This window comes from Haliotis cracherodii, unplaced genomic scaffold (genome assembly GCF_022045235.1).
Source record: "Haliotis cracherodii isolate W230 unplaced genomic scaffold, xgHalCrac1.p SCAF_10, whole genome shotgun sequence".
NCBI lineage: Eukaryota > Metazoa > Mollusca > Gastropoda > Lepetellida > Haliotidae > Haliotis > Haliotis cracherodii.
In genome coordinates this window covers 28,791,460-28,801,409 of record NW_027266265.1, presented here as the reverse complement: position 1 = coordinate 28,801,409, position 9,950 = coordinate 28,791,460, and the positions used below count along the sequence as shown (strand labels likewise).

Below are 9,950 nucleotides of genomic sequence, written 5' to 3'. Positions count from 1 at the left end.
ACGAATGCAGTTTACTGCTGTGTGCCAGACTTGTTGATATTTAGTGAAGGCTGTCTCTCTTACTTCGGATCATATGGACATTGAATGTATTGTCAGGTGAAAACTGTTCAATATGGAGACTTCTGAATTTAGTATGGGTTCTGAAGTTACAATTTCTTTTGTTAACTTCTGCCTTTAGATCAGTCCAGCTGAACACTTTCCTTGTCACTGTCTCGTGGAATTTGACTGAGATGTTTGTCGAGCTTGGTCACACTTTCCCATTGACGTACTGTGGGTGGGAGCCAACCTATATCCCCGCTGACTGCCTTATTTGGTCATACTCTCTCAGTCCCATGAAAAACATTATTGCTCGGTTTTGAACTGCGTCCATTGAGGATATGGTACATGTACAACAAATCACCGATCCATATTTTTCGGTCACCCATTTTAAAGAAAGGTAGAGCATCGAATAAGTATTGTAGTACATTTCACGAATTAGTGTATTTGGAGATTTGCAGACGAAGGGCTCCACTGGCGGAGCTGGCTACGGCTTGGCCACCACCCCACACCACACCACCCCTTTATCAAACGGTCTGCCCCTACCTGAATTACTGTTCACTGCAATAAACCAAACACGCACTTGCTCGAAACAATGAAATTTGATTATAGGCGGACGCACACCCATGCATGACGTAAGCTCACTTTGACGATTCCAAGGTGAAAAGACATTTCAATGCAAAGCATAACATCACGAAACATAACGATGAATAATTAAATTCAAATATGCCAGTTACTGTTTTAACACAGAAATACCCAATGTCATTTAGGAACCAAGTTAAGTTCATCCTCAACATTTCTCAGCTGATATTTTACAAAAATTAATTAAAAGTCCATGCACTTCTGGAATGTTTTATTTGTGACGAGACATGTAGAAAATGGCCTTATTTAGACTATCTCGTTACTCTTTCTCACGTAAAAGATAAAGAAAGTCCAAAATTAGAAGGAATGCTGTTTTCGGCACATTTTTTATCCCAAATTGGGATCCGAAATAAACATGATTCGAAGTCCACATATTTATTTGACAAGGTGGACCGCATCAACAGACAGTTAATCCCTATCTACTGTACCCTGTTTTCCTTCCCAGACTTGTAAGTTTTCCCATTTCTCTAATGACGTTGTTTCAAACAAGTTCTGGGGGTGATTATCAGTGTGTGAATCACAGTTTGGTGGGGGTAGTTCCGCGCAAACAACGGGGGTGAGCGTACAACATGGGCGGGGGTCACTTGTCAAGGACTGTAACTAATCTCTTCGTTATAACTGAGGTAGGTGGAGCATCGCTATATAACCCAAAGCAGAGCATCTCCCGTCCACTGCAACATACAAGTCATCTCATACAATTCACCATGACGAAACTTGTTATACTCCTGTCTTTATTAGCCTCGGTATCGGGTAAGTACACGTACATGTAATCTCTTCAATACATATTTGGGGGGCACAGGTGGCCCAGTCGTCTAAGGCGCCGCGATTCGCTGTTCAGAGTTGCGTCCCTTGGGAACGCCAGAAATCTATGATTCTTGGTTCGAATCCCGTTCAACCCGATTATGTTTCTAGGTTTGTCAGCACCATTCCCGTGCTCGAGGGTTTCACCGAAGTGGTAAACGTCTAAGATCTGCATCGCTTCAGGCTTCCCTCCCACACTAAGCTGACACGCCGCGATATAACTGGAATATTTTTACAAGCGGCGTTACACCCAACTCACTCACTCACTCACTCAATACATATTTGTTAAAGCTCAATTGAATATGAAACCAAACGCTTGTATAAGGATTATGTGTTTTCATATATTTTCTATTTTGTAATTTCGGCTAACACAAAATTGGGGGCAAGGGGAGCCGTTCGTATAAATTTCATGTGCAGAATTGCGTCCGTTAAGCATTCCAGGATCCGTTGATCTCCGACTACGCTACTTAAGGTTTTCCTCACACACCGAGCTGACATGCTTTTCTGAATGTCTAACACTAACATGTCTTCATTCATTCTAACACGTATTAATGCCTGTTCTTTTTGTTTGCTCTTTTTAATTTTGGGCGAGTGACAGGTCTTTTAAATGCTGACGAAATGTATTCCTCGGTTGGTTACCAGTTCACAATCTATTCTAGCCGAACTAGATGTGACTTTGTCTTGGGAACCTGTTGGCTTCTCATGTTCAGCTTTTTACTGGTTTCTAGATTTGTCATGGTTAATGGTTAGTTAGTTTGTTTGTTTGTTGTTTAACGCCGCAACAATATTCCAGCTATATGACGGCGGTTTGTAAATAATCAAGTCTGGACCAGACAATTCAGTGATTGACATCATGAGCATCGACCTACGCAATTGGGATACGATGACATGCATCAACCAAGTCAGCAAGCCTGACCACCCGATCCCGTTAGTCTCCTCTTACGACAAGCATGAGATGCTATAGTACCAAGTTCGTTGTAAGTCCTGGTGCTCCATGTTTTAGGCAAGTGCCTGTGTATCTGATTTGCACATCTAATTTCAAAATATATTATACTTATCTTATCCTTATTTGACTTATTGCTTAAAATGTGCACTTTATTGAAACATGTTTAAATTCTGGATTGGGGATTAAATTGGGGATTCTAACTCGGTCTTGGTCGTGACGAGCGAACGCTTTAACTGCTAGGCTTCCCACCACCCCTTAAGACACGAGGGGAAATCCTAAGAAAATTATCTGCAACTATAAATATGCAATAAACACGTTAATGTTGAAAACAGTATTGGAAGATGAATAAATGTTTACCGATCTCAGAAGGAACATTATTACTTCCATATCAACCGTTGCCTGCAGAGGTATACACGATTCAGTCAAGCATCTATGTTCTTAATGAAAGGATTAAAACATTAAATTTAATCTGTTTTCGCCTGAAGGAAAATTAGTGAGGGCAGTAATGGTTAATAAAAAGATCACAGCAAACCGTTCCCCATCTTCCCGAGGCAAGTGAATTAACTGACTATAAAAGTCCAGTTTCCAACGGACTTTTAAAGTCAGTTTACTCTCTTGCTTCGGGCATCTTCCCGCGGCAAGGGAGTTAACTGACTTTAAAAGTCCAGTGGAAACTGGACTTTTATAGTCAGTTAACTCCTTTGCCTCGGGAAGATGGCTTCGGGAAGATGACCGTTCCCTTATTCGTGGCTATCCCAGCCTTCCAATCAATCTCCAGAAAGCGGCTTATTGAAAACAATCTCCTTTTGTGTCTTCGTTATTTTGAGAAAATTACAATTATTTGTTTGGTTTGGTTTGGTTTGGTTTGTATCGTGTTGTGTGTGTATGTGTGGCGGCACTGAGATGGGTGACCGTTCTACTCGGCAACATGGCTCCTTGGAATGTATTGGAGGGTGCTGACCCCCACTGAAACACGGCTTACAAGTGGTGTCTCCTCAAACGAAATGTTCTTCAGTTCTGCAGTGAATGGGTACCCGATAGGATGATATGGTAAAGTGACTGTAAACCTTCTAGTGCCTCACAATGCAGCTTAGATAGTTTTCTCCCCAGGAAGCTGATAATTAAATGTGTGCGCACTGTGATCCAGTGACCGGAGTAATTAGTTCGTAAACGTTCACTTTATGAATGCAGTGGCGCCTTATAAATGTACATTAGTAATCATCATCCTCACCATGATTATGATGATGATTATTTTGATGATGATGATGATTATTATTATGGTTGTGATGATGATGATGATGATGATGATGATGATGATGATTATTATTATTATTATTATTATTATTATTATTATTATTATTTGGGTATCAGGTTTGATCGTGAAGCGCCAGACATGTACAGACAAGATCCAGAACTGTGTGAGCTATGGGAAAGACGTTTGTTCAACATACACGCAGTGGGCGCAGGCCAATTGTTGCGGATTCTGTGGTGAGTATACAGATAGCGCCACTGTACTTTTTCTCTGGTCAGCTGCAAACGAAACAACAGCCTCACTGGGTACTACCGTTACTTGGGTGATCCTGTCATCCCAGTGGTAAACACGGGAACAAATACCTCGACCCGACGATTGACCCCGATGCATATGCATGAGCGCCATAGTTTCGTTACGCACCGATGGCAAAGGGTAGGGGGGTAAAGGGCCTGAAGTTAGCAGCGGGTTCGTTATTCCTTATTCGTTTTTCGAATAACGAAAAACAAGCCAGCACCGGGTTCGTTATTCAAAGGCTGTATATAAAACAACTGCAACTGCATCTGCAACTCTTACGACAAGCATGGGTTGCTGAAGACCAGTTCTAACCCGGTTCACGGGTGACATATTCTTTGAAGATTTAGGCTGTACTGTTTTCTCAGGCTGAAGATAGGGTTTCTTAAGATTTTTTAAAAAAAAAGAAGAGTTTTATTTACAATCAGATTATTTTATTGTGTTGCATTCCAGATTACAGACCCCCTCGCCATAATTATTAACAGTTTTCGGTTATCAAAAAATGTATATAATCACAGTTAGTTTTGATTTTGAAATCACCGATAGTGCACTCAGGTCAGATCTTCATACTAATCGTTGCCACTCGGTGCTTATACTTCACTAGCGGGAAGTTCACAAACCAGTCCCTCTTCACAACAATGTGTGGACAAGCTGCCAAACTGTGCCGACCTTGGAGGTGACTTGTGTTCTACCTATGTTGAGTTCGCCCAGATCAACTGTCAAAAAACTTGTGACCTTTGTCGTAAGTATTATTATGATTCGAAATCAATCACTAACAATGTATGTATAGCAGCACACCGCTTTTAGCAATATTCCAGCTATAGGACGGCCTGGCACACTAGTAACTGACGTCACACATTGTACCCATGTGGGGAATCGAACCCAGACCTCTGGCGTGACGAGTAAAATATAAGCTACGCAATCACTTATTAACTACGTTAATAATAATTATGAAAAGATGATATAAGTACATTTTATGTTGATACCTATGGTGGCGATATACATGTAATAATAATGATGATGATGATGATGATGATGATGATGATGATGATGATATGTCAGACAACTAGAAAACACCATATATAGAACAGAATCCGGTTCTATCGTATAAGTTATTTCATTGTATCCATGGAAACGGCATACAACGGGGAACAAGAAAACAAAACAAATGTCAGCCACTGTTACATGTTTCAGGAAAATATTACATTTCTGGAAACGAAGTGTTCCATGAGTAACAAATACAGCACCCTCGATTATCCAGTGTATTGTACTTACCATAAAATAGAATACACTGGCTAATCGAGGATGTGTAACATATATGTTTGTTATGGTAGTATCGATATTATTAGAACGACACTCTAACGTCTAGCATGGAAACCTCTTATTCCAGAAACTACCAGCGCTCTGGGCGGGAGCTGTGCTGACAAGCTGAACAATTGTCCGGCCTACGGGAAGACAGTCTGTGGTGGCCAGTATTCGGACTGGGCCAAGGAAAACTGTCCACAGTACTGCAATTTATGCCGTATGTTACTTGTTTATTGTTGACACATATATGCCAGCAGCTTCTTAATAATAGTCTCGACTAGAGGTGATGTGAAATGGGGTTTAACGTCGCGTCCAAGATTACTGCACTTATATAACGACGTGCATGTACGTGTGTGTGTTTGTGTGGCTGTTTGTACTAGTCCGGACTGATGCCGATTTATAGTGCTAGCTCACTGAGATACCATGCCGCAGTTTAACATGAACACCCCACTCAGACACAGTATACTGACTCCGAGCCGACCAGTCCTTGTTTTAGCCCCTTAATGCCGAGCGCCAGACAGGGTAACAACAAATACCATCTTTTAACGTCTTTTGGTATGACGCGGCCAGGGATCGAACCCCGAACCTTCCGCTCTACCACTCGACCACGGAGACAGTCTCGGTGAAAATGGTCTGAAATACATTTTGATAAATATTGACTAAACGGTCAGTACATAAGAGGCAATCAATTACTGATAAGTATAAATTCAATAAAATTAATGAGCAATTATTATTTTTCCAACAGCAAATGGTGCCATCACAGGAACAAGTAAGTTGTCAGGATTTTATGGAATTTCTGTATCATATCAACTCACATGTCATGCTCCTTTATGACGTTCCTTCTTGTTCCCGAAAATGTCATTATAATTGTATGATTATTACTTAACATAAACTGCAAGGCAAAAGGAACTATACATTTGAAAATTTGATTAGACCCAACAATTATAAACATTTTCAAAACGTCAGTAGGCTGAAAACTCTCGCTGAAATACTGCAAACAGAAGACCCATAATACAACTATGATACCCGTATTAAATAAATCACCATCGAAAACCACTTCGTGTTTGTTTCAGTTGTAGCCACCATTGAACATGGGTGTGTACTTTCTTTTGCTGGGAAGTTTACATTAAAACAACACTTAAAAAGTGAATGTTACTTTGGTGCCCATTACAATGAGTTTAATATATAACACGTACATGTATAGTTATTGTAAGTGTAAATATGAATAAGCAGCATGATGTATTGAGTGAACCTTCTCTTACTTTCAAAAGCTCAAGTGTGCGTTTTCAAGGGCAAAACATACAACGAAGGCGACTCTTGGGCAGATGGCTGTGACAAAAACTGTACTTGTGTCAGTGCTCAGATTGGAAAATACCTCTGTCAGTCTGTGTAAGTATCAATACTGACCCAACGTTTATCCAGTACGCATAAATTAGTACCAAGCCTCAATGTGGACCAGATGAGTTAGGTGGGTTCCTTAACCCAGGGCTTTCAATAAACCTTAGGCCGTCTGGAGAATAAAATAAAAAGGAGTCCAACTCTAGTCTAGAAGTATTTTGCAAGTCTAGATTGCCTCAGCTCCTGAAATTAAGGACCGTTCTAGGCTCAATTTGGATCTTATTCATTTTGTAGATATACATTTTTAAATAAGATAACATTTCTGGGACTAAGTGTCAGTCTAAATGAACCTGGGGCAGGCATCCCCGGCGTGCATATGAGTGAGTGAGTGAGTGAGGGGGTTGTTAAAGGCCACAGTCAGCAAGTGGCTAGCCTGAAAAAGAAACGGAAAATCGGACAAGGCAACCCATACACTAGCGCTGTCTGGGCACGATGACGTCACACACGTTGCGTTAAACAATAACAAACCATAGGTCATAGAGTAAGACAGTAAGTGCATTGACATACAAGAGATTACAGAGGCTACACGTCTGTCGGACTCTCCAGGATGCATGCATCTTCTCGAGGCAAGGGAGTTAACTGACTTTTAAAGTCCAGTTTCCACAAACTGGACTTTTAAAGGCAGTTAACTCTCTTGCCTCGGGAAGATGGGATGCATGGTGCTCCACTTGCCCTGTCCTGAAGGACGTAGATTAAACCTATCATTCATAAGCATTTATCGCAGATTGAAAAAAGCTATAACGGCTTAATCTAACAGAGAACGGTCCATTTGAAAACATTTTCAACAAAGTAAAACCAGACAATTATTCTCATTTCAGTAGAAAACAATATGACCCCCAGAATACAAAACCCTGATGCATAGTACAGCGTAATGACCTGTGTATATATGTAAATCTTCACAACAGTCATTTTCAGGAAAGCTGGGTCCAGATTTACGAAGTTTCACTGTATTTGAATGTTACAATCTGAAGCATCCCCTAGCATGCACAGGAACTCGTCATTGGTCAGTAAATAAAAATTGATATACCCCAATATGTAAGTAGAGAATATAGGGGTATATAAATTTATATTTACTGACCAATAACGAGTTCCTGTGCTAGCATGTGACACTACTCTGCTCCAGGTGCCCCAACTACAAGAATCTCCCAGCTGGATGTCAGATGGTGAAGCAACCAGGAGCCTGTTGTGCTAAACCTGACTGCCCTAGCCTTAATAGTAAGTACAGGGAGTCCTTCCTTTGTCTGTGCAGACAAACGTGTGTCTGGGGTCTGTGCAGACAAACAATTTGAGTCTGTGGTCTGTGCAGACAAACAATTTGAGTATGTGGTATGTGCAGACAAACAACGTGAGTAGGGGGTCTGTGCAGGAAAAACAATTTGAGTCTGTGGTCTGTGCAGACAAACAACGTGAGTCGGGGGTCTGTGCAAACAACGTGAGACGGGGGTCTGTGCAGACAAACGTGAGTCGGGGGTCTGTGCAGACAAACAACGCGAGTCTGGGGTCCCTACCCCTGTCCGTATGTGCACAACTGTCACATCTTTAAATGTTTTGACAAAATTCAAATTTTATAAATAATTCTTACTTAACTTATATGTACAATTTCAAACAATAGGTGCCCAACTCATGTCATTTCATTGATTGAGGCAGAATTTAAATTTTAAACTAATACCTTCTTTTACTTATATGTACCACTCATTCATAGTTTGTCTTTCAATTGTAAAAACATACTTTTTATCACATATAATTTTGAATAAGAGCATAATCATATATTGACTTTTAAAAGATGGATCGCCTATGTATTTTTCCAGGTTGGGATTGTAAGCCAACAATGACAAATGTGTTTAGTTGGGTTCTTCAAAAAATAGCATTAAAATTTACATTGTATTGATGGTATATTCCAGCAGATCTCAGAGAGGAAAATATTTGTTGTAAAGCCTCATGTTTACATCGTGTGTCATGAAGTATAGGAGATAAATGAATTCCAGCAAAACTCCACTCTATAGTTTCTTGCCAGCTAAACTAAAATGTCTCCACCATGTTTTCAGATGTGTGTGTGTACAAGGGTCAGTCCTACCAACAGGGTCAGACTTGGGTCGACGGCTGCGACTACCGCTGCACCTGCACTGATGGGAAGACCGGACACTACCAGTGCAAATCCAGGTGAACCCACTGACTGTCAGAGTCATCCATAACAGAGATCCTGAACATGTATGACCTTAGTAGGGCTGGGACGAGTCCAACTTAACTACCCGGGTACCCACTGTAGGTCTCAAGAGTTGGGTACATGTCCGATTGGAAATGGTTTTACCGGAGCCCTGGCAAAAACTATTAGATACACATATAAAACACATACACTGTAGTTTTATCTTTACTTAAATGTATAAACGTCAGAAAGAATGTGAGCATAGTCAGAAAGCAGTGCAAACATAAGCGACTTTCATTGTTATTGTAATTAAACAATATGTTATGTGACGCATCCGGGTAGTCATGTGGGTACTACTCCGGACCCACCCGATCCAAGTCCCCGAGTTACCAATCCCAGCCCTGGACCTTATCATACTCATATGATATTAATCATTTCTGAAAGCAATACACCTGGTGGAGACATTGAACTAAATGACAAAACAATCTAAGCTAAAATGATAATTCACAAGCATGTTACATCCGAACTGACAATGTTTATATTCCTCCCCAGGTGTGTGAACTGGAACCTGCTGCCAAGCTGCCACTTGGACAACCCCGCCCCCGGGAAGTGCTGCCCCACCCCCAACTGTCCCTCCAATGTCAAGATCAACTATCCTGCTGGCTATGTGCCAGAATAAACTATCATATTTCACCTGAAATGATTGAAATACTGTACTCAATACAATGTTTGTCTTGTCCTTTTGGTGGGTTCGGTTGGGTGAACTGCTATATTTGTTATTCTAAACTGAGACTAGCATGGTTGTTTAACATATATTCATGGTTAAAATATGAAGATGGTGAAAAAACAACAAAATTCGAAAAGATTGAGTTCAGATTAAAACAAGAGTCATCAGAATATAAAGATCCCCCCAGGCCCCATAAACTGAAAAAACAAATCATCTGATTTTTGCTTTAAGTTCAACTTGATGAGAGAATGTCTATTTAATCTGTCTGTCCGTATAAAAGAGTTGTTATTGAGCTATCCACCACCCACGTTAGAGATCAAGTCCAAATTGTTTCCAAGGAAATCGCAAAAAAACTCTGCAGATAGCAAAAGGCACCACTTCAGGATCTGTTTGATATATTTGCCAAGTT

The 9,950-nt window shown here is 40.7% G+C and overlaps 1 protein-coding gene across 1 annotated transcript; it reads left to right on the top strand.

The window, feature by feature from the left end:
* Nucleotides 1-1,055: 1,055 nt before the first annotated feature.
* On the top strand, nt 1,056-9,512 carry LOC139454250 (kielin/chordin-like protein). Its single transcript, XM_071235860.1, has 10 exons — nt 1,056-1,127; nt 1,306-1,428; nt 3,797-3,913; nt 4,573-4,710; nt 5,359-5,490; nt 6,019-6,042; nt 6,545-6,662; nt 7,795-7,886; nt 8,717-8,831; nt 9,367-9,512. The coding sequence occupies exons 2-10, from the start codon at nt 1,383-1,385 to the stop codon at nt 9,491-9,493; spliced, it is 909 nt and encodes a 302-aa protein (XP_071091961.1). The 5' UTR covers nt 1,056-1,127; nt 1,306-1,382; the 3' UTR covers nt 9,494-9,512.
* The last annotated feature ends 438 nt before the right edge of the window (nt 9,513-9,950 follow it).

What these genes read in the sequence shown, in the direction of transcription:
- LOC139454250 (XM_071235860.1), top strand. Translation starts at nt 1,383, where the DNA reads ATGACGAAACTTGTTATACTCCTGTCTTTATTAGCCTCGGTATCGG. An exon ending in TTTATTAGCCTCGGTATCGG is followed by an intron (nt 1,429 to 3,796) that starts GTAAGTACACGT and finishes TTTGGGTATCAG; the next exon opens with GTTTGATCGTGAAGCGCCAG. An exon ending in AAAAACTTGTGACCTTTGTC is followed by an intron (nt 4,711 to 5,358) that starts GTAAGTATTATT and finishes CTCTTATTCCAG; the next exon opens with AAACTACCAGCGCTCTGGGC.